The sequence below is a fragment of the Macrosteles quadrilineatus genome, unplaced genomic scaffold (assembly GCF_028750875.1).
Source record: "Macrosteles quadrilineatus isolate MER2022 unplaced genomic scaffold, UCM_ALF_1.0 Scaffold_2__2_contigs__length_208266976, whole genome shotgun sequence".
Lineage (NCBI taxonomy): Eukaryota > Metazoa > Arthropoda > Insecta > Hemiptera > Cicadellidae > Macrosteles > Macrosteles quadrilineatus.
The window spans coordinates 115,744,984-115,769,098 of NW_026542595.1; the positions used below are offsets into that span (position 1 = coordinate 115,744,984).

The 24,115-nt window shown below is 37.9% G+C and overlaps 2 protein-coding genes across 7 annotated transcripts in view; one reads left to right on the forward strand and one right to left on the reverse strand.

Annotated features, from left to right (window-relative positions):
- LOC128985411 (lipase 1-like) overlaps positions 1 to 20,890 on the forward strand; it is a 40,567-nt gene extending 19,677 nt beyond the window's left edge. For all 4 annotated transcript variants that reach the window (XM_054404885.1, XM_054404884.1, XM_054404882.1 and 1 more), the window contains exons 3-8: positions 13,628 to 13,742; positions 14,170 to 14,413; positions 14,677 to 14,835; positions 18,221 to 18,305; positions 19,408 to 19,550; positions 20,226 to 20,890. In XM_054404885.1, coding sequence (XP_054260860.1) covers positions 13,628 to 13,742; positions 14,170 to 14,413; positions 14,677 to 14,835; positions 18,221 to 18,305; positions 19,408 to 19,550; positions 20,226 to 20,393 — 914 coding nt within the window. In that variant the 3' untranslated portion in view covers positions 20,394 to 20,890. The remainder of the gene's footprint in view (positions 1 to 13,627; positions 13,743 to 14,169; positions 14,414 to 14,676; positions 14,836 to 18,220; positions 18,306 to 19,407; positions 19,551 to 20,225) is intronic.
- LOC128985412 (uncharacterized) lies at positions 7 to 23,577 on the reverse strand. Of its 3 annotated transcripts, XM_054404889.1 has the most exons (4): positions 23,471 to 23,496; positions 22,203 to 22,456; positions 21,205 to 21,530; positions 7 to 632 (listed from the first exon to the last, which is right to left on the reverse strand). In XM_054404889.1, the coding sequence occupies exons 2-4, from the start codon at positions 22,219 to 22,221 to the stop codon at positions 603 to 605; spliced, it is 375 nt and encodes a 124-aa protein (XP_054260864.1). In that variant the 5' UTR covers positions 22,222 to 22,456; positions 23,471 to 23,496; the 3' UTR covers positions 7 to 602. The 3 variants fall into 3 exon arrangements, with proteins under 3 accessions (XP_054260864.1, XP_054260862.1, XP_054260863.1); XM_054404887.1 differs by lacking the exons at positions 7 to 632; positions 23,471 to 23,496 and adding an exon at positions 23,502 to 23,577 and having other exon boundaries at positions 20,883 to 21,530; XM_054404888.1 differs by lacking the exon at positions 7 to 632 and having other exon boundaries at positions 20,883 to 21,530.
- Between the last annotated feature and the right edge of the window lie 538 nt (positions 23,578 to 24,115).

The window sequence follows — 24,115 nt, forward strand, 5'->3', positions numbered from 1 at the left end:
CTCTGATTTTCTGGTATAAACACTTTTTCTTTAAATAGTCAGCCCCACCGGTTTAATTTCTTGGGGTAAATCAGTGGGAGGTTCTACGTCAAAAGTGATTAGGTGTTTTTCATCAGGGTCGCCTAATCCAACTTTTACATTAGCTACACCTTTTTCATTGCAGTTGAAATGAAAATGACTGAACTTTGTGATCCCTTTAATTGTCTTCCATTTTTATTTCTAAAATATCCTAGCCAGTCAAAAATGTGAAAAAAAACCTTCACCTTGGTTCCAGTAACGGTTACCTTGTTAAGGACTGTGTTGGTTGGGTTTTCAACTATGCTGGCAGGCATTTTGCCAGGGTTGTTGATGTAATCTCTTTGACGTCCCCTATCTTCTCTACCTCACATGAGAACTAGTACAAATAGATTATTGTACCTGAGAGTCCTGTTCTGGCGGGATTTGCCCTGCTGAGGTAATTGCAGGGGTATCCACCAATGATTAAATGGATTGGCGTGTATTTGATGTAATCTCTTCTAACTGCTCTACCTCCTCCCCATGATATGCCTTAGACACTTTTATGGCTTCAGGGTCAATTTATTATGCAAAGTATTTCTCAATTTTTAGTCCCAGATTTTGAAATGCCAATTTACCTGTAAACAAATTACGATTATTAAAAATAGTCACACAAAGTAACTCAAATTAAGGGTACTGCTACTGAAAAAATTATCAAAAATTGTAAAATTATTTGTTTGAGCATTCTCAAATTAGGTCTAAACTTAAATTTATTTTAAATAAAATAATACTTGTTTTGTCATTTAAATAATAGATATTTAAATGTTTTGTGTGTAAATAAATCACTGCACTTTTTGGTTCAATTCAGAATAATATTTTAAGTGAGTTCATAAAATAAAATTGTATTAAGTTAAGCCAGACAGAGAGAGAGAGAGAGAGAGAGAGATAGGCAGACAATGCAGAGGAATGTGCTGCGTATCCTGCTTATCAGTTCCAGCCGACATGATATAGACTGACCAGTGGCTTTTCCTGTACACTGCTCCAACTCACTCAGTTACTATGCAGTCTTCATGTGAATCAACCATTATGAGGGTCTCTGAATCCCTCTAATTATTTTACCATGGGTCTCAGTATCCCATATTAAATCATCAATTATTGACTCTATTGTTTCTACAGAAGTTTTATTTAACCGTGAGGAACATTCACCAGAAGTTTGGATGCACACAGTGTTATATTTTATTTTCTCAAGAAGTGTTAATCTCCATTCCTTGCTATTAATGAACATTCGATAATTTCTTCTCTTCGAGGTCGTGAGTACATCTCTACACATCATTCCTCTCTGTCTATTTCAATTTGGACTTAAATATCTCAGCAAGAGAATAGTTTTGATTTTAATATTTTTATTGTAAAGGGTTAATTTAATTTTGTATTATTATAATATTTTCTTAACTCAAATGAATTTATTATTTTTCCAGTAGTAACTCACTGTTTAGACAGATCAATAAACTTGCTTTCTACTATTATATTAACAAATATCTATTGAACCAGCAATTATTCAGTTTGGTAGCAAAGTCAGGAATTTAATTTTTAATTCCCCTTTGTTCAAACATATTGGTCCTTCGAGCCGGATTCACTTAGTCATTTGTTAATAAATAAAAAAAAAAATGTAAATTAAAATATACTTTTGAGAAACATATTAAAGGATATAAAGTAAGGTTAATTGTATTTGAAGGTTATTGTAGATTACAGTTGAGAATTTGTTTGTTTAAAGGTAGTTATCATATAAAATATTTGGTATTCATTTGGTCTTAGATTAAATTAGATATTTAATTGTAAAACGCTCATACATTTCTCCAGTATTGGATTTGTGGTTTATTAATATTTTTAAGAGTTATTAGGGTTGTTTTGAGAATTTAATCTGAAAATATTTTCTTCTGCTGAATAGTTTTTAACACAAATAAATATTGCTGATTTATATTCTACAATCTTGTTCTATGTGCTGCTGTAATATTATATACAAGCTTATTGAATCATTTTGCAAATCATGGTGTGAATTTTTTTATCTACTTTCATTCTGAATTAGTGGTGTTCTTTGTTGATTTTTTACTATCTTGAAGTATATAACACTTGTCATGTCCATACTTTTGTAAAGATTGCTCAAACATTTATGCCTTTGATTATTTAAATTTTCTCTTGGTATTCAATTTCTGAGGGGGAAAATGAATGCAGAAGATTTTAAGCGCAAGGTTTCTGCCTTGAAAAGAAAATTATCAGATAGTGCTAAGGAAGTCCAAACTATTAATGAGAAGGGTAGGGCAGCTCTCAAAGATCCTGCTCAAGTGAACTTATTCAAGGGTATGTTTAAGGTGTTAGAGAAATATTTTTCCAAATTTGAAACTCTTTGGGATGAACTTATTGACCTACATGAAGATGAAGGAAAAGTCTCAGAATTTCCTGTCGAAGCAGATCTGACTATGCAAACTAAGGCCAAACGTTATTACTACGAGGCACACACAAGCTATGAGGCACTTATGGCTCTTGTTCAGACAACATCACCTCCCTCACGCCAAAGCATTAATCCTAATGAATCAGTTATATCATCTGAAAACAGATCAAATAAAATTTTACCTCGGATCAATCTGCCCCACTTCAATGGACAAATTACAAACTTGCCTAAATTCCGTGATGCATTCTTATCAATTATTCATAATGATGCTTTGTTGACTAAAATGGAGAAATTCCATTACCTGGTTTCCTCACTTGTAGGCACAGCTTCTGCAGTTATAAGTAACTTGCCATTAATAGAAGACAATTATGACTTGGCATGGAAGGCATTGAACGACACGTTTAATAATAAACGTATGCTAGCCTCTAACTTTTTAAATCAGCTCATCCAGTTTAAGCCACAGCAAGGCAAACCTACCATTGATTCTCTACAGAACTTTGTATCACAAGTTTCAGACAATATTGCAGCATTTAAACTGCTAAAAATTCCAAATGAAGCAGATTTTGTATTGTTTCATATTGCTGTTCGATTATTAGATTCTGCGACCAGAGAACAGTTTGAACTTCAACACAAAGATAAAGATTTTCCTGTCTTTGATGATCTTACGAAGTTTCTACGGGAACGATGCCTAGCATTACAGCTCGCCCTTGGAAATTCTCATCAATCCTCACTTGACAATAACTCTGCGAAGCCTAGTGGCGCTATTAAAGGATATAATACTAGATCTTCTAGCCGTGGTATGCGAGCTACACTCCTGGCTAACTCACCAGGAAATAACATGCAATCGAAAGATAACAATAAAGGTTTCACATGCTTTCTATGCAACAGTGGTAGTCATACACTCGGGAGATGTAAAGATTTTATGAATGCAACAGTTGATGAGCGACACAAGATGTTAAGAAATTGGCATGGATGTAAAAATTGCTTGTATGCCAACCACACTATAGGAAAGTGTAACTCAAAGTGGACTTGTAAATTTTGCAAGAAGAGACACCACTCGTTACTACATATTCCAACCTCAGCTGATGAAGAACCGAAAGATAATGCTACTATTGCACCAACTTCGTCTTTGACCACAACTCTTCCTCAACATAGCAACATATTGCTGGGTACTGTAGTTGCTGAGATAAAAGATGCTTCAGGAAGATTTCAACCCATACGTCTAGTGATAGACTCAGGAAGTCAACATTCCTTCATAACTCACAAATGCCTCACCAAACTTGGTTTATCGACAACTCCATATCCAAAGAAGATATCGGCTATTGGCCAGACCATATTTGATGGTGCAAAAGGCAAGGCACTTTGTCATCTGAAGCCAAAAAATCAGGAAACCCCTATCCTCAAAACAGAAGCTGTTGTGATCAACAATATTACTTCATACCTACCCAACTTCACTATGCCTTCTAACTTATGGTCGGAATATACCAAATTTGAACTAGCAGACCCTAAGTTTTGGGAACCTGGACCTATTGAGTTTTTATTGGGCTCTGACTTGTTTCCAGATGTTTGGCTTGGATCTTCGATTACTCTTCATGAAAACCAACCCAAGCTGTTTGCATCAGTCTTTGGCTACATTGCTATTGGGAGAGTTCTTGACTGTCAATCATCCGCTAGTATGAATGCTTCTTTCTTCACCCTTGCTTATGATAAAGATGACATTCATAATCAGCTGCAACGATTTTGGGAACTCGAGGAACCTGCTTCTATCCCAGTCCAAGAAAACCCAGAAGATTTAGCTTGTGAAAAGCATTTTACGGAGACTCACTACAGACTTGAGAGCGGCCAGTACGTTGTTCGCCTACCGTTTAAAAGTGAGCCAAAGCATCTTGGTGACTCTGAAAGAAATTCTCTGAAAAGACTATACAGTCTAGAAACAAAACTGACAAAGAATTCTCTACTTAAGTCTGAATACTGCAATTTCATGAAAGAATACCTTGAACTGGAACACATGAGCCCCACATCATCTACTTCAAAATATGTGATCCCGCACCATTCTGTTACTAAAGAAGATCGCTCACAGATTAAGCTCAGAGTAGTATTTGATGCTTCTTCCCTTACTGACTCTAACACGTCTCTAAACAACCATCTTATGATAGGCCCAAAGTTACAGCAAGATATCAAAGGTATCTTGACAAGATTTAGGATGTATCCAGTAGTTTTTGTGGCTGATATAATAAAAATGTACAGGCAGATTTTAGTTCATCCCTCTGATAGGGTATATCAACACATTTTCTGGAGATTTGATCCTTCTGAAGCTATTCAGAAATATGAACTGAATACAGTAACGTATGGTACTACCTCTGCACCTTTTTTAGCCTTGAGAGTCATGAAACAGCTAGCAACCGATGAAGGGACTGACTATCCACATGCAGCAAAGGCTATTCTTCAAGACATGTATGTCGACGATCTTGTCACTGGTGCTTCTACTGTTGATGAAGCCTTGAAACTCAAGGATGAAGTAATCAATCTTTTACTCAAAGGTCATTTTGGTCTAAGTAAATGGGCCAGTAACTCTCAGGAAATTTTAAATGGAATCAATCCTTCAAAACATATCACACAGATCAACCTCTCATCTAGTGAAGATTCAAATGTCAAGATCCTAGGACTTCAATGGAACCCTTCAAGCGACACGTTTGCATACCAGATTGAACAATTTACCCCTGTGTTTACTAAAAGGGCCATCCTATCAGCTGTGGCAAAGATTTTTGATCCTCTAGCCCTCCGAGTGTCACGCGTCATAAAAATGACGCACAACACACTTTGTGTAGGGTCACGCGTCACTTTTATGACGCACAAACATCGTTTACGGCGAAGGCTCTATGACTGACTGAATCGGATTGAACTGGATCGAGTTAGGTATCGTTCTTTCCGTAATATTCTAAGCTTTCTCCAGAGGTCTGTCTCTAAGCGCTATTCATTTTAGTTCCGAAAATATTGTAGCAGACAGCTGACGTGCGTGTATTTGTAAACAGCTAGGTTCCCCCGGACCGATGACTGATGTGTTTTATTACGTTTATCATTGTTTTAGTGTTAAAAATCAAAAGTAGTGATATACGTGGTGCATTATAAGAAGATTTAAGTGGTTTTGAAGTGCTGGTTGATGATCCTGAAGAAGTAGGTAGTGATATTGATGTAAATTATCAGCCAGATTCCTAGCTATGGTTAGGCTATGCATTCTTAGCTAAACGCTATGTACTGAAATCCGTTTTTCGCTCATAACTTATTTATTTGATAACTTACCTCGCTATATGATTATATATTTGTAATCCTCATTAAATTTAGAACAAAGTGGCTATTTTCAAATATTTATAGGCCTATAATTTATACAATTTCATTGAGCGCGAACTTATTTTTTTTTTGAAAATTTTTGAAATTATATTTTTTTTTACCTAAAAATTTTTTTTTTGAAAAAATGTTCCTTATGTTTTATATATAATATTGAAGCCCATGATTTTCCAAACAAAATGGTATATAGAACATTAGAATTAACATTGTTTTAAGCTTCTCAGATCCGTTTTAATAAAACCTTGCAAAGGGGCCAAAAATAGGTGGACATTAAGGCCTAAACTATGGACACTCGGAGGGCTAGGATTCGTTTCTCCTGTGATAATGATTGCAAAGTGCATAATACAAAGCCTATGGAAATTGAAGCTTGACTGGGATTCTGAAATCCCAACTAACTTGAAGAATCTGTGGAATGACTTGACTACTCAGCTAGAGAAACTGCAACATCTTAGTATTCCAAGATTTGTAACATCTGACAAACCATACAAATTGCAAATAGTAGGATTTGCTGATGCTTCCGAAAAAGGATATTGTGCTGCACTGTATCTGAGAGTTATTAGTGACAAAATAACTACAAACCTTCTAACAGCCAAAACTAAGTTAGCACCAATCAAGACACTGTCTATCCCACGCTTAGAGTTGTGTGGAGCCTACCTGCTTGCAACAATGTTCCACTCTGTTATGGAAACCCTCAGCCAATTCACCAGTAATCAGTTTCAGAAGCCTATTTTCTTCACTGATTCTTCAATTGTCTTAGGATGGCTGAATACACCAACTTACAAACTTAAAGTTTTTGTAGCAAACAGGGTTGCACATATCTTGGAACATACACCTGTTTCATCGTGGAGACATATTAAATCAGAGGAAAATCCTAGTGACAATGGTTCTAGAGGACTTTTACCAGATAAACTAACTAACTGTGATCTATGGTGGCATGGCCCTAAGTGGATGAATATGAGTCTACAGTACAGTTCCAGCAGCAGCCCCTACCTGAAGTGAAAGCTGAACCACAAGTGCTTGTCTCAAATAGTACTGAGCCAGAGCTTATCAAGATGATGGAAAACTATTCTTCATACTACAAACTTTTACGTGTAATATCTTGGATCAGAAGATTTATCTACAATTGTCAAGCTAAACTACACAGTACTAGTCATCTTAAAGGACCCCTTCAGCCTAAGGAAATTCAAGAGTCCTTCCTATCCTGCATCAAGAAAATTCAATCACACTTTTTCTCTATTGATGGCGACAGAAGATGTGCAACTGCTGTCCTCAATAAGTTTCATAAACTTACCCCTTTCTTTGACAAACTAGGGATACTCAGGGTGGGCGGTAGGCTAAATAATGCAGCTATCCCAGAAGATCAAAGACACCCAATCCTTCTGCCAAAGTGTCATTTTACCTTATTGTTGGTAGATTATTACCATAAAATCTACCTACACCCAGGACCCAACTTGCTTCAAGCTCTGATTCAATTACGATTTTGGATACCATCACTGAGAAATATTGTCCGTCAGCGAACCTTCAAATGTCTAAGGTGCTTCAAGCTAAAGGCTGAAACCTTTTCCCCGATGATGGCTGATCTTCCTTCGCCACGAGTGAATGTAAGCCGAGCATTTTTACATGTTGGTGTTGACTTTGCTGGACCTTTGACTATGAGAGAGTCGTTAAGAAGAAAAGCAACCACTGCCAAGACTTACATCTGTGTTTTTGTCTGCATGGCTACTAAAGCTTTGCATTTAGAGCTGATAACCGCACTCTCAACAGATGCCTTTATGGCTGCTTTCAGACGTTTTATTTCTAGAAGAGATCTTCCTGAACAAGTGTATTCCGACTGTGGAACCAACTTCAGAGGAGCAGCTAATCGTCTTCGAGAGTTAGGAATATGGTATTCCAATCAGACTACACAAGAAGAAATTCTACAGCAAACTACTAAACTGGATGTAAAATGGAATTTCAATCCTCCCTACTCCCCACACTTTGGTGGACTGTGGGAGTCGGCAGTTAAATCAACAAAGACACATTTGAGGAAGATAGCTGGAGAAACTGCTTTGACTTATGAAGAGTGGTCAACCTTGCTCACCCAAGTAGAAGCAGTTCTGAATTCAAGACCACTTTGTCCTTTGTCAGCTAGTCCAGAAGAAACTAATTTTCTTTCTCCAGGACACTTTCTTGTTGGATGTCCTCTTGTTGCTCCTCCCAAACCTTCTCTTCTTGATCTTCGAGAAAACGTCCTTACAAGATGGCAACTAGTCCACAAGATGGTTCAACATTTTTGGAAGAGGTGGCGAGTGGAATACTTGAACATCCTGCAAGCGAGAGGAAAATGGACAAGATCTTCTACAAACCCTAAAATCGGAGACTTGGTTCTTCATAAGGATCAAAATGTACCTATCTTGCAGTGGCCTCTTGGAAGAATCATCAAGACTCACCCAGGCAGTGATGGAATTGTTCGAGTGATGACTGTCAAGACCAGTGACTCTGAATTCCAACGTCCAGCTGTGAAATTGGTACCTCTTCTTTCAATCAATTCTGACCCTTTTAAGTAAGATGCTAGAAATTTCCTTTGAAATTTCGGTGGGCGGTATGTTTGAGCATTCTCAAATTAGGTCTAAACTTAAATTTATTTTAAATAAAATGTAATGGTTGGCTCTACTGACTATTGTCATTTTAGTTTATTATCATGTGTTAATTGTTTTTGTTTACTTGGAGTTGATTGATACTAATAAAATACTTTTACCTAGATTATTCTATCATGATCAATTCTGATTTAATGGGTTTAATACATGGCGCAGTCGGTATTTGCATAGTTTGGGAATTAATATACTGACACTGAAATTTAACTTTTTTACCTATACAAACATATCAACAACTTTTGTGGTATCTACCATTATCAAAAAAGTTTATCATGGCTCATACACAAGTAAGAATGCCTGAACCTTTTTCCTTCCAACCAGCGGAATGGTCACCATGGAAAAAACGTTTCAAAAGATTTAGAACAATTAGTGATTTGGATCAATCATCTGAAGAAAAACAAGTGAGTACACTCATATATGCAATGGGCCCAAAATCAGAAGAAATATTCTCATCCTTCAAAATGACCAACGAAGAAACAAAGTATAAAACAGTCATGGACAAATTTGATGGGCACTTCAATCCAAAGAAGAATATTATTTATGAAAGAGCCAAATTTCTACGTAGAAAACAAGGACTAACAGAAACTGCAGAAGATTTTGTGACAGATTTATATTCTCTTGCTCGTACCTGTGAATGGGGAACGCTTGAAGATGAAATGTTATTAATGGTCATTATTATTGGTATGCGTGATCAAGATTTGAGTGATAAACTACAATTAGAAAATAAAGTTACATTGGAATCTGCAATAACTTCACTTCGCAAATCAGAAGAATTGAAACGACAAAAAGAAGAATTGACCCTCCCATCAATCGAAGCTGTAAATAAAAATCAACGTGCTAGATATGATAATGCAATACATTCATCCAAAAGAGAAAATAGGGATCAAGGGAGATTAACGTATTCAAGCTCAAATGTCAAGAGCTATCCCAACTCTTGTATTTGGTGTGGTTCAACCCCTTCTCATCGAAGAGGTCTGTGTCCAGCAAAAGATCGCAAATGTTCTAGGTGCAAGCGAAATGGCCACTTTTCACACTGTTGTCTTCAAAACAATGTTCGAGAAATAGACTTGGATCGTTCAGATGACTTTACCCAAATCGCTAATGAACCAGACCCATCAAAAAAATTCATTGGGTGTGTGTATTCTAGTAAAACAAAAAATGATCCCTGGACAATAAATGTAAGACTTAATGAAGACACTGTCAAGTTCAAAATCGACACAGGAGCTGACGTGACAGTAATACCATCCAACATAAAGCTAAGCAAAAAAATTGCAGTCCAGCCTACCCAGAGAACTTTAAGTGCGGCTGGAGGATCGCCTCTTTCTGTTCTTGGCACAATCACTGCAAAACTCTCTTACAAAGGACAATCGTGTATGGAAAAAATGTATGTGGCTGACAAATGCACAACACCACTACTTGGCAAACCAGCAATAGAAAAACTAAAAATAATACCGGTTATTCGTGAGGTATCGAAAACTAATTTCAACAAATCTGCTAATGATTGGATCAAAAACTTTCCTGACCTTTTCAGTGGTCTAGGAAAAATGAAGGGGAGCTACGAAATTGAACTTAAAAATGATGCAAAACCTTATGCGATATCAGTTCCTCGACGGATTCCAGTACCTCTTTGGGAAAAAACAAAGAAGGAGATTGAAAATATGGTGAATATGGACGTTATAACACCCGTTGATCACGCTACTTCTTGGTGCGCACCTATGGTCGTGGTGCCTAAGAAAGATAGAACTCAGGTTCGAATATGTGTGGACCTTACTATGCTTAATAAGAATGTGTTTTGACAAACTCATCCTATTTCCATGATCTGATGGTTTTGGGGAGAACAACAACAGCATGCGTTTGAAAGTATAAAAAAACTTCTGACCTCAGCACCCCAACTAGCATTTTACGACCCTCGCTTACCAACTCTTGTGTCAGCAGACGCTTCTTCTTATGGTCTCGGCGGATTGCTTCTTCAGAAACATCATGATGGTAAATTCAGACCTGTTTCTTACATTTCAAGGTCACTTACAGAAGCTGAAAAATCATATTCAAATATTGAACGTGAAGCCCTGGCAATCACATGGGCTTGTGACAAGCTCAGAGACTATATAATTGGTCGAGAGATTGTAATTGAAACGGATCACAAGCCACTTGTAAAAATCTTATCATCTAAGAATTTGGATGACATTACACCTCGCTTACAGCGAATGAGGCTTCGCATGATGAGATACTCATATTCAGTGACATATACGCCTGGAAAACACCTTGCACCAGCAGACTGTCTTTCAAGATGCCCCATTCCAAGCAAGGAAACATATGACATGGAAGAAGAAATTGAAGCTTTTGTTCAAAATGTGGTTGAAAACATACCTACGACTGATGAAAACATAAACAGGTTACGGGAAGCTCAGCAAGCAGATCCCATCTTCAGAAAGATTGCAGTATACTGTCATACTGGATGGCCAGAAAAATCACAACTTCCATCTCAACTAGTCCCCTACTTCTCGGTTAAAGATGAGATAGGCTATCACTGATGGACAACTTACTTTTACGCAATTCTAGAATAATAGTACCATCAAGTCTTTGTCAAGAAATGCTTCATAGAATACACGTCGGTCATCTAGGAGCCACCAAATGTCGAGAAAAGGCTAGATTCAGTTTATGGTGGCCAGGAATGGCATCAGATATAAATATGATGGTAGCTTCATGCCCAACATGCATTAAACACAGAGAAAATCGAAATGAGCCGCTCATTCCTTCCGAGTTTCCAAAACGTCCATGGGAAAAGGCAGCAATGGATTTGTTCAAGCTTAATGGCAAATGGTTCATTGTTATAACAGATCAGTTCTCGAGATATTTTGAGATTGCAACTCTACAATCGCTCACTGCATCTGAAGTTATTGAGAAATGCAAGTCAACGTTTTCTCGCCACGGTATTCCTGAAGTTTTATACTCAGATAGTGGAACGCAGTTTGGCATCACTAGTGCAGAATTCAGAAAATTTGCCAAAGAGTACAACTTTTTATGCAAAACAAGCAGTCCTCAGTTTCATCAGAGCAATGGCTCAGCCGAAGCAGCTGTAAAAATTGCAAAAGCTGTTCTAAAGAAGAACAAAGGAGATCCATATTTAGCTTTGTTGTCTTACAGGAACTCTCCACTGGCCAACGGTTACAGTCCAGCACAGTTATTATACGGACGCAGACTACGGGACAATTTGCCTACCTTACCATGTCATCTGGAGAACAAGCCAGACTTCAGTCATCTCCGAGAGAAGGAGAATCATTATAGACAAAATTACAAACGAAATTACGATCGACGACATGGTGCTCGACCCTTATCAGATATGAACCCAGGAACCAAAGTTTGGATATCTGATTTGAAACGTGAAGGAAAAGTCGTAGAAAAGTTAAACTCACCACGATCTTATAAAGTACTGACGGACAAAGGAACCATAGTTCGAAGAAACCGGTTTCACTTACAACCAATGCCAAACATTCAAAAGGAAAGTTACCACAACCATCAAGCATCAACAAATAGTCAGAAGGATCATTGCCACAACCATCAACCATCAACAAGTAGTCAGAAGGATCATCGATCTGAGGAAGACAACGGTATGTGCTTAACAAACTTTTCAACAGATAACCGTAACAGTCAACCATTAACAAGAGGTCCGATGGATCATCATGAAGACATGCCAAACTTTTCAACGGTTCCTCCAAACACCTCTGGAATGTCTTCTGCTAACATAACAACCCGATCAAGACGACTTATAAAACCTCCCCAGAAACTCAACCTTTAAAGAGGGAGATGTAATGGTTGGCTCTACTGACTATTGTCATTTTAGTTTATTATCATGTGTTAATTGTTTTTGTTTACTTGGAGTTGATTGATACTAATAAAATACTTTTACCTAGATTATTCTATCATGATCAATTCTGATTTAATGGGTTTAATACATAAAATAATACTTGTTTTGTCATTTAAATAATAGATATTTAAATGTTTTGTGTGTAAATAAATCACTGCACTTTTTGGTTCAATTCAGAATAATATTTTAAGTGAGTTCATAAAATAAAATTGTATTAAATTAAGCCAGACAGAGAGAGAGAGAGAGAGAGAGAGAGAGAGAGAGAGAGATAGGCAGACAATGCAGAGGAATGTGCTGCGTATCCTGCTTATCAGTTCCAGCCGACATGATATAGACTGACCAGTGGCTTTTCCTGTACACTGCTCCAACTCACTCAGTTACTATGCAGTCTTCATGTGAATCAACCATTATGAGGGTCTCTGAATCCCTCTAATTATTTTACCATGGGTCTCAGTATCCCATATTAAATCATCAATTATTGACTCTATTGTTTCTACAGAAGTTTTATTTAACCGTGAGGAACATTCACCAGAAGTTTGGATGCACACAGTGTTATATTTTATTTTCTCAAGAAGTGTTAATCTCCATTCCTTGCTATTAATGAACATTCGATAATTTCTTCTCTTCGAGGTCGTGAGTACATCTCTACACATCATTCCTCTCTGTCTATTTCAATTTGGACTTAAATATCTCAGCAAGAGAATAGTTTTGATTTTAATATTTTTATTGTAAAGGGTTAATTTAATTTTGTATTATTATAATATTTTCTTAACTCAAATGAATTTATTATTTTTCCAGTAGTAACTCACTGTTTAGACAGATCAATAAACTTGCTTTCTACTATTATATTAACAAATATCTATTGAACCAGCAATTATTCAGTTTGGTAGCAAAGTCAGGAATTTAATTTTTAATTCCCCTTTGTTCAAACATATTTCTTATTCTTTTTAAGTTATTTTTTTTGTTGTGTTTTTGCTGTTAACAGATACTGAAACACAATATGCCCATTTTTAACGGAAATAAATAAAAATACCCCCATTGCAATAAACCTGCAGACTAAGCGAATATCACATTTATTATCTATTTAATTAGAATTAGTACTTAGATTAGCTGCAACAAGTTATTTGTTTTTTTAAGCTCTACAAAGTTGTTTGGAAATAAATTGTGAATTGTTGTGTTTGGTCACTAACCGACGGCTAAAAATAAAACAAATCCTACTTTTAGATCTACTACGCAACGATCTATGTAGTTCTCACAGTACTCTTACGGAAGATTTTATAGAACCGATTGTATGAATAAGTTTGATTTAGTAATCACATGTAAAGTAAAGTTTCGGTTTTGCAGGGTATGTTTTGGCAGACCAGGGATATGACGTCTGGATGGGTAACGCTAGAGGTAACATCTACTCAAGGAAACACCAAACCCTACATCCTGATAACACCAGGTTCTGGAACTGGACGTAAGTTCATTTAACATTATTATGTATTGATTTTTATTGTTTGTAGTAGTAGTACCATTATTTAGACACCTATATTTTATTCAGCGTTATCGGAAAATGGTGTAGAGCTATGGTGACTGGACCTCCTTCAATGCTGTAAAACAACATTAGATTTGTGGACTTTGGTATCACAGAATCAGTCAGTAACCTCAGAGGGGTTGATCTTCCTAGGCTAAACGTAGCTTCGTCTGCCCCTCCAGTTCCAGACCATTCTGTATCGTAGGAGTCTTGATCCAGGATCTTGCTGATGTCACACAATTGCTTCACTCCTGTTCTTCTCAACGTCTATGAAGGAAATTGGGGTTATCGGCCATGATCCGACAGGAAGGCGGAAGCGCGCTCTTCCCTCTAAAATATGTACCTTATAACGTTAATTTTTGTTGTACAGATGGCACGAGATGGGCACCTACGACTTGCCAGCTGTGATAGACCACATTCTGAATGTGACCGGTCACAGACAAATCTACTATGTTGGTCATTCTATGGGAACAACCATGTTCTTCGTTCTCTGTTCCAAGCGGCCTGAATACAACGGAAAAGTAAAGTACATGGCGGCCATGGCCCCTGTTGCCTACATGCTTCATACTACAAGTCCGATAAGATATCTCTCAAGATTCGCTCATAGCTTTGAGGTAAATTTCTTGAGAAACTAGTTCCCTATTTCACGGTTGAGAAAGAAATCATGTCTTGTCAAAATTTCAGCCAATAAGATCCTTGAATTTCAACAACCAAGAAATTGGGGTAGATGATTCTCTTAAATATTCTTATTGAACTAGTTACTGGTAACCTTACGATCTTTTCGCAAGTATGAGATATTTACATAATAAATGTTATAGGACCTGAATTTCAGTACAATGCATACTTTGCATTTTTCTACGTTGTATATCTTTTTTAGATAATCTACGATTACTTTGGCCACGGGCAATTTCTACCGAGGAATCAATTTGTTGACGACATTCTCAAAGCTGCTTGTGAAATGTTCGAGTTTGAAGAGAAGATATGTGAGAACTGGCTTTTCGTCATATGCGGACATGATCCTGCTCAGTTTGAGAAGGTAAGTTAGTTGGGAAAAGAACATACTGATTATACAATTACTATATACAGGGTGGCCGAAAAGTCCCTTTACACTGAACATAAGTTTTATAGGTATTAAGTAAAACCATTCAAATTTTCTTTAATCACAAATTTATTGACAACTAATTAATAGTGAACAAGAAAATTAGTCAAAACGTCGGTGTGCATACCTCCGTGGTCTCGGCACAGCTTGATTCGATGCCATGTTCTTTTGCTCATTCGTCGCAGCATCTCAGGTGTGACTCGTCCAAACGCCGCCCTTTCTCCTTCTCTTAGCTCGTCATTTGTGACATACCGCTGTTTCCTCACCTCTTCCTTGATAAAACCCCACAGTGCGTTGTCAGCTGTCGTCAGGTCGGGGCTCCTTGGAGGCCAGGGCATTGGGGAAGGACAGTTCGCAGACCCTCGTCCAATCCATCGGTCTGGCAGGAGTTCATTCAGGCAGCGGCGAACACTCAGCGCAAAGTGCTGCAACCATCCTGCTGCAAAATAACTGTGTCCAATATTCTCCGTGCTCTTAGTTCAGGAACCAACCATTCATTTATCATTCGAAGATAGCTGTCTTGGTTAACAGTGCCCTCGAAAAAATAGGGGCCAAGCAGGTGGTCTGAAGTTATCGCAGCCCAAAGCATCACATGAGGCGGGTTATTTTCAACTTCCTCATAAAGGTGAGGATTTTCTTTCGACCAGAAATAAACATTCCGGTTGCAAGAACTGCGGTAAATCGCACATTTGTCACTAAACATGACGTTTTTCCTGTCTCTGTGCCTCGGAAAGCGTCGAAGCATAACCTGGCACGCTTACACACGAAGGTCCATGTCGTTGTCTGTTAACTCGTTGACTGACAGGGGCCGAAAGCACTTCATATCCAGATCCTTTCGCATGTGGTCTTGCATTGTTGTTCGTGGAATTCCCAGCTCTGAAGACCGTTTTCTGGTGGATTTCATTGGCGAACGTGCAACGGAAGCTTCCACAGCAGCGCAGGTTTCGACTCAAGTAATCGGTCGTCGACTTCTTGGCGCGTCGAGAACGGATCCCGTTGCAAACGTCTTCTTATCCCACGCTATTAATGTAAGAAGGACGAGAGGAAGTTACTTACCGTGTCCAGTCTACCTACAACCGCTGCCGTGCCATGTCATGATAGCGCTATCGTGTTATTTCGTGTTTAAATGTTTCGTGTTCCGTGTTTTGTTCTATGTTTAAATTATTTGATGTTTTTGACAAAAAGCTCCGACGATGTTGCAGTGCAACGAAACATGTAAGCTTTGAACAACGTTAGTTGAAATAAGACACAATTTTGGACTACTGACGGAGGTAAGCCGATATAAGTCATTATTCGTAGTCCAGGGGCTATCAGAATGAATAATATTAATGTTTGCCGGGACGGTGAAGGTTTCCCAAACCGCACTGCAAATTCATTCATGATTTCCTCCATTGTATTTCTGTTGTGAGGACACTCATGCACCCACAAAGAAGCGACCAAACGCTCCTCGACACTAAACACACTGGTGTCCGCCATGTTGTCTGACTCAGATTTGGACTGAGGGCCATGTCATGATAGCGCTATCGTGTTATTTCGTGTTTAAATGTTTCGTGTTCCGTGTTTTGTTCTATGTTTAAATTATTTGATGTTTTTGACAAAAAGCTCCGACGATGTTGCAGTGCAACGAAACATGTAAGCTTTGAACAACGTTAGTTGAAATAAGACACAATTTTGGACTACTGACGAAGGTAAGCCGATATAAGTCATTATTCGTAGTCCAGGGGCTATCAGAATGAATAATATTAATGTTTGCCGGGACGGTGAAGGTTTCCCAAACCGCACTGCAAATTCATTCATGATTTCCTCCATTGTATTTCTGTTGTGAGGACACTCATGCACCCACAAAGAAGCGACCAAACGCTCCTCGACACTAAACACACTGGTGTCCGCCATGTTGTCTGACTCAGATTTGGACTGAGACTGAGGGGGCGTCGGCGTCCTTGGGCTGAGCCCGCGTGGCGGGGCGGAGGCGGGGGAGGGGTTTCACTTTCTTCCTCCACTGCGCCCTTACCCCACACAAGTCAGTTTTGGCCGTCGTTCCGTTTATAACAGTGTAAAACGTAATAACAAATTGTGTAAAGGGACTTTTCGGCCACACTGTAGTATATGATTGTATAACAACCATACTTGACAAACTCTATTGCATTGTAAAAGGAGAAATATGTTTTTATATTGAAATATAATATAGCATTACCAGTCTCGTATATAATGCCCATTATATAGGCCTACCACCTGGTTAAATTAATAAATATCAATTAGGACACGGTAAAAAAAAAGTAAATTGGAAAAACACACATTTTTTATTGTAGATGGATCATTTTATCTCTTTTTAATATGCTTTCCACTGAAGGAACTCATACCATTCATGCTGCTTTCCATTCATTGAACTTATACCTTGCCTGCAAACTACATGCAGAACTGTGTCAAAGGTTCGATGTTTTAGTTGGTCGGGAAGGAAACTCCATTATAAGCCTTTAAGATAACTGGTTTGGTCTTCTTTGGACCCGAAATTTCATCCAACAATATTTTTAATGGTTTACCTATTTGGATTTGAATTAAAAACAAATTTACTCCCTTCCTCCGCAAGACACCAATCATCTCTATTCACACTTGGACCACGGTTATTACGTAGAGTGCAACACCTGTCAACAAAATTTGTTGATCCCTGACAGACAGCTATTACCAAGGTAAACTAGTGTCGTTGAAGCTGCCATATATCTTATGGTTCCTGGAGCTCCATAATGAATGGTAAACGTGGAATGGAGTATAGTTGTAATGTTCGCCGATAGGTTGCAGCTTTACTTCCTTACTCTGTGACGTCACTCTGTAGCCGATAAACTGCATGCGTGCAGTTGAAATTTTACCCATCTGTCCTTGATCACTAGGTTTATGATCAATGGTCCTGGCTGAAGAAACAAATGATCTGTGTAACAAATTAACCAGTTGATCGATTCAACATTCATCCTTCACTCATCTTCAACCTTAAAAATACGCACCTTCTTCTGTGGTGCCGCACAAATGTAATATCATTGTAATATAAACCACATGTGTGTATTTACCCCGCCCTGGCGCCCTTCCCTAAGTTCTTCGAGCTAAACTTTTCAAGCATTTAACCAATATAGCCTGTAAGCAACACCACTAATTAATTTGTTCAAGATCTGCTCAAAATTCAGTATAAATATGTATTTTCATTTATTGCCTCTTGAGTAAAATGAGTAGCCTACAGTAGAAGAATAGTTAGAATGTCTAAGTGGCCATTTACAAAAGCCTCGTATATATTTTCTAGATATTGTGTCCTCAAAAATGTTTTATTATGTTAAAGAAACTTCTGCCGCTTATTTTGGGGCACAATCCAGCTGGAACCTCTACCAAAACCCTCGTCCACTATGCTCAAGAAATAAAGTCTGGTAAGTACTAGAATTACTTTCAACAGTTTGGATATGACAAAGAACAATGTTCTTTATTACTTCTAAAGATTGTTTCGTTGAGCCCCACATTTGGCTACCATCTGAACTTTTCACCCACCAGTTTAGGGGTTAAACCATTTTTTAGTATATTCATAGTTAAAAAAAATATTTGTAAAGAAAAAAGTAATCAACACTCTTTAATATTATTGATCTCTTTGAATGCAAATTTACTCACGCCCATATGGAATATAATTTAATATACCATAAAGGTGTGAAAACACAAAAAGTTGCCCCCTGGTGGGGTTTGAATGAATTTAATTTAATTAATTTAATATAATGACTTACAAGGACACTAATTACACAGAGCCAGTACAGTGGAATAATAGGTGTTGCGAGTGTGGGCAAGTGTAGAAAAAAAACTGCACAAATTTCACTAAATTGGTGAAAATTATATTTTTTTACCATGAAATTGGTATCATCAGCATACTAAAATAAACTACTGGTTGTTATATGTAGATCTAGGTCATTAATAAAAATTAGAAATAACAATGGCCCTGAAATAGAACCAGGAGGTACACCATAATGGAACACTATCCCATCTGGACATATGTATGTAAACTACTGTGCGCCGTTTCCTGTTTTGTAAGTAATTTGAGAGAAGACCTTTTCTCTTACACCAATTATTCTTAGTTTATAGATTAAAAGTTGATGGTCCACACAATCAAAAAAACCCCTGTTGACCCAGAAGAATGAATCTTACACAGAGAAGGAGAAGTCAAAGGGGAGGGGTATTTTCATAATGAGGACTTCCCTATTCAAATGCTGGTGATGTTGATGGGTCAGGAGTGGCCACTTGCCACTTATTGACCTCGCTTATGTTCTACCGAGCCAAGCTTGCATTTTCACAATCGCAGAAAGCGTCTGCAAAATTACACGATTGGAAATTGATGATTTTGTCCCAAAACATAATGATAATTGTATAATTTTTGAAAATGGTAGTTTCTTTGTTACTACACAATTTTTCCATGACCACGGTAGATGTTTATGATTTAGCTGTGACCTGAAGCATAAATTGAAATTTAAACAAAGAAATTGTTTACAGGGAAATTCCAACAATTCGACTATGGTAGTTCCAAAAACCTTGTGAAGTACAACACCACCGATCCACCACAGTACAATCTGTCGCTAGTTACTGTACCAATATCTCTGCATTGCGGGGACAACGATCTCCTTGCCAACCTGCTTGTGAGTATGGACATGGTTAAATTATTTTTACCCATAACTATCCAAGATAGAATAATAACGTAGTTAAATAAAAATAAATATTACTATTTTGCTGTTAATTTATTTATCCTAAAATAACACAAGTAGTAGCAACACTTATACCACCAGTTTTGTATATATTTCAAATTATCTGCATAGAGAACTACTTAACAATGATGTATACTTCCCACAATGTCATTGATAACAGTTTGAAAATTGGGAGGCTTAAATTAGAACTTTGCGGAACACCAGATGAAACAATAAATTCAGTAGAATACCCGTGGAATATGACATATTGCTTCCTATTGGAAACGAGGGCGGTTTTTTTTGTAAGGGTTTCATGTATAAATCCGTAATTCGCTTGTACGCTTCAACTAGGCTCATAACCATTTATACTGGCATCAATTAATTTGTTAACAGAATTACACAAATCCCTGCTCTGTAGCTGCTGTTATGTATTCTTCCATGTGTTTTTTTAATTTTTTTATAGAACCAAACAATCAAATCTCTCACCACGTCCGAGGGAAGTCAGTCAAAGTTTTTGATTACAAGAAACATATCCGATGCCGACATTCATCGCCAAATTTATTTTAGAAATTTTGAGAGTTTTAACAAGTGCTCCGTGATCATTGTCTAATTCGTCTCTGGGTGTTGCAGGACGTACAAGAGTTGTTCAAAGGTCTGGCCCAACCTGTAGGAATGTACCTGGTCAACTTTAAGGGGTGGAACCATCTGGACTTCTTGTGGGGACGAGACGCGCCAACGCTGGTATACGATCAGATAGACAAGCTCTTCAGACGCTACTCTCATCCAGTAGAGTTCTGACGGAAACTAATCCAACAGCCAACAACTCCGACAACAGTCATCTGACGACCAACCTAACGATTGCAGAGATTTCTCTGACACAGGGTCGCTTTAGAAAATGGGCTCGTGTCCAATATCACAGCGGATTTAGGTCTATTGTATGGCCTTTAATGATTTTCGTTACATACGCTTTTTCTTCTTTTTCTTTATATCTTAAAATTAATAGGTTGTGTCAAAGAAATGGGTTGCTTATTCTTAATGTTTTGCAAACTACATAATGAGGAAGATGTTGCTTAGAAAGTATAGTAAAGTATCTTAATTTTCTTATCACGATATGTATAAATCTTGAGTCTACTTCAGTTTTAATGTACCATCATACAATAATGTTTTTGTAAATTAATATTCTTCGGTTTGTAAATTAACGGACACAAGTTCTAGTTGAGGCTCAGATTGTTGTCCTACTTTTATGAGCAAAATCTACTTAATATGTTATTCAATAAATAAAATTTATGGCTGAATTAATTCTATTTATTTATATCAATTTATTGACCGTGATTGTGTTTGCACAAAAAAATCAATATTTTAAGTAAATTCGATGATGTTAACGTTGCAGAAGAGGTACCGCTTGAAGTGCTCTTAAACAAGTCAGATACTCATAGTCCAGTAGGAAGTTGAGTATGCATGAAAGCGTAACTCTTTTTTGACTTTTGATTATTTTGCTAGGGGCACCCGTGAACTATTGCCCGACATAGCGGGCAAGCCGGCAAGTCGTCGGCAAGCGGATTGGGGTTTCCTCTACTTCACCATTACCAACTGTAACACAATGGTATACCTCTCTTTGAATAAAGTCGTTTACACAACGGCCACAAAGGACAAAATGTCCGCATTGACCGCAGAGGCGGGTTGCCCGAGAATCCATACAAATTAGGCAAATTGGCAATTCTTCTGCCGATTCCACAGTTTCATCAGGATCCTGCCGTAAACATCGCATGAGGCCTTCACGTTGTTTTCTTATGTCCTCCAAGGACATGAACTCCTCAGCACACAGCTGATGACATGAGCTCGACAGCTGGACCGGATTCCACTGATAGTCGTTGTACAGCGAGGTGGGAAGGGCTTCAGGGACCGTCACTGTGATTTGAGGCTTGAGCTCCATGACTGAATATAAATCAAACAAAATAATGTAGTTAGTTTTTGTGTGAAATAAAATGTTGAAAATTCTGTCAGGGCTCTGCCCCAGTAGTTTTTAAAGTTACCATGTTATCCTTAATATGGAGAAAAGATTTCTTTACATTTGAACAGATGCATCATTTGAATTTACATTAACAATTTAGGTAACAGGTATTTAAAAACAACCAAAGACACCATTACACCAAATTAATAAGTTAGGATCTATGATGTTCAACAATTTAAAAAAGTTAAACCGTTCAACAACAGAGTGCCGCATTATTTTTTTGTCTTTTCCGCGTTGTGAAGCACGGGTAGTTAAAGCATCAGCCAGTGTAAAAATAATAATAATGGAAAACACTGTCTAAAATACAGGGTGGAAAAAATCCCAGGACTATTTAATGTCAAAAAGAATCAAAGGTAGAGTTTCAAAACTTTGTCCCGGCCACGTAAAGAGAGAAATGGTCCAGGTATACTCGGTCAGGCCTAATCCACTGTTGTCAAACTGTTGTCCTATTGTTGCAAGTGTGCGCTACCCCGTTCCAGCGGTCATTGCCACTCCCCTCCTTTAATTTTTAGAAATAACTCAGCCCAGTACAAATTCTATAAATCGAACGGGTGATTTTAGTGACAGAAAATTTTAAGACGTGGTGGAAATATTACCTGGTAGTAAATTCTGCATCTCTATCTCATCGTCAGCGTCGGCTGGTACGATTCCACAAGAGTTAATATTTTGTGAGTCGCAGCGGATAAAAACTCTGCCATTGATATTATATGGTTGTTGATTTTTTCTTGAATTTTTGCAATGTCCGCATCCTGCAGCAGCCACTTGTTCTTTTTTCCTCTAGCGCAGTCTCTCCCTCGACTCAACTGAGTGAAGTAATTCGTCTCCTTCACCGAAATTGCCAGCAACTTACCTGAAGCATGAAATGGAGTATTGTTATCACAATTTGGCAATTATTGTGTTTATTATAACTAAAAAGAGTTCACTTCAAAGTCATGCATAAAAATGGACAATGATGATCAAATAAAAAAAATTCCTGCGAAGATGACGATTGTAGAAGAATGAGTAACCTGTTATTGGATTGCCGATACAGATACATTAATCTAACTGCCACAAAAGATTCCCACACTCAGCACCTTTAGCCTTTACTACTTCCTTCACCACTTCTTTCATCGTGGAACTTTTTCCCTCCCTTCCTAGAGCATTTTAAGATTGCAGATAAATTAATCTAACTGCCACAGACGGTTCCCACAAACCGCACTGCTGGCCTGTACTACTTCTTTCATTGCTCCCTAAGGTGTGAACCCGTTTCCCTTTCTTCCCATAGTATTGCAGATACATTAATCTAACTGCCTCAGACGGTTACCACACTCCATATTGTTCGCCTTTATTACTTCCTTCACTACTTCCTACGTCTTGGACCTGTTTTCCTCCCTTCCCATAATATTTTAGTATTGCAGATATGTAACTGCCACAAACGTTTTCCCAAACTCCGCACCTTTACTACATCCTTCACCACTTCCTATGTCATGGACCTGTTTCCCTTCCATCCCATAACATTACAGTATTGCAGATACATTAATCTAACTGCCACAGACGGTTACCACACTCTGGATCTTTCGCCTTTACTATTTTTTCCTTCACTACTTCCTACGTCTTTTTTGGGCCTGTTTCCCTCCCTTCCCATAACATTTTAGTATTGCAGATACATTAATGTAACAATGTAACTGCCACAAACGTTCCCCAAAATCTGCACTTCTCGCGTTTACTACACTTCCTTCGCCACTTCCTATGTCATGGACCTGTTTAAGTTTGCCATTGATGAGATTGATCCATGAATGTGATTCACCTACAAATTGTTTAAGATAAAATGTTATTTGTTATAACCTTATTTTGCTACGTAAATCAAATCTGTTAAATACTGTACCTATAAAAGTATGATTTATCTATGACTGTACCTATATTCGATCAGTGGTCGTTTCCAAATTGCGACTTATATCAATGTAAACCTAAAGCACGGGTCACACTAGGCTGCTCGCCACTTAACAGTAAACTAGATAACACATGTCCAGGTAAACTGCAAAAAGTGATGCATTTTATAATGCATGGACAACAGCCGCGGCTTTTGCCAACGAAGGTGGCATGTTGTGTCGTGTACGCCCCATGGTCGCTGCCGTCAACCCGCCACCACACTAAAGAGGTGGCTGGTTGACGTGTATAAACACGACTATGATGCACCACTCTGACAACGAGCCACCACGTCAACACGCCACCTCAAACTTCTTCTTTTTGGTGGCGGGTTGACGTGGGCTGGTTGACGTTGGCGTGTTCCCGTATATCATTAGCTCGTTTCGTTTAGTTAAACGAGGTTTAAAATTACTGAAATAACAAGAAACAAATTATTAATAAAACACTACCTCTTCAGTGCACCGGACAGAACTGACAATAAAATTGGCTTCAGCTGTTTTAAAAGGATGAGAAATCTAATAAAGGTGTATTTTTTATCTAGGGTTTCACCATGGGACCCATGCGCTATGCAACAAAATCGCTTCTATGCACTCTAAGACAGTTT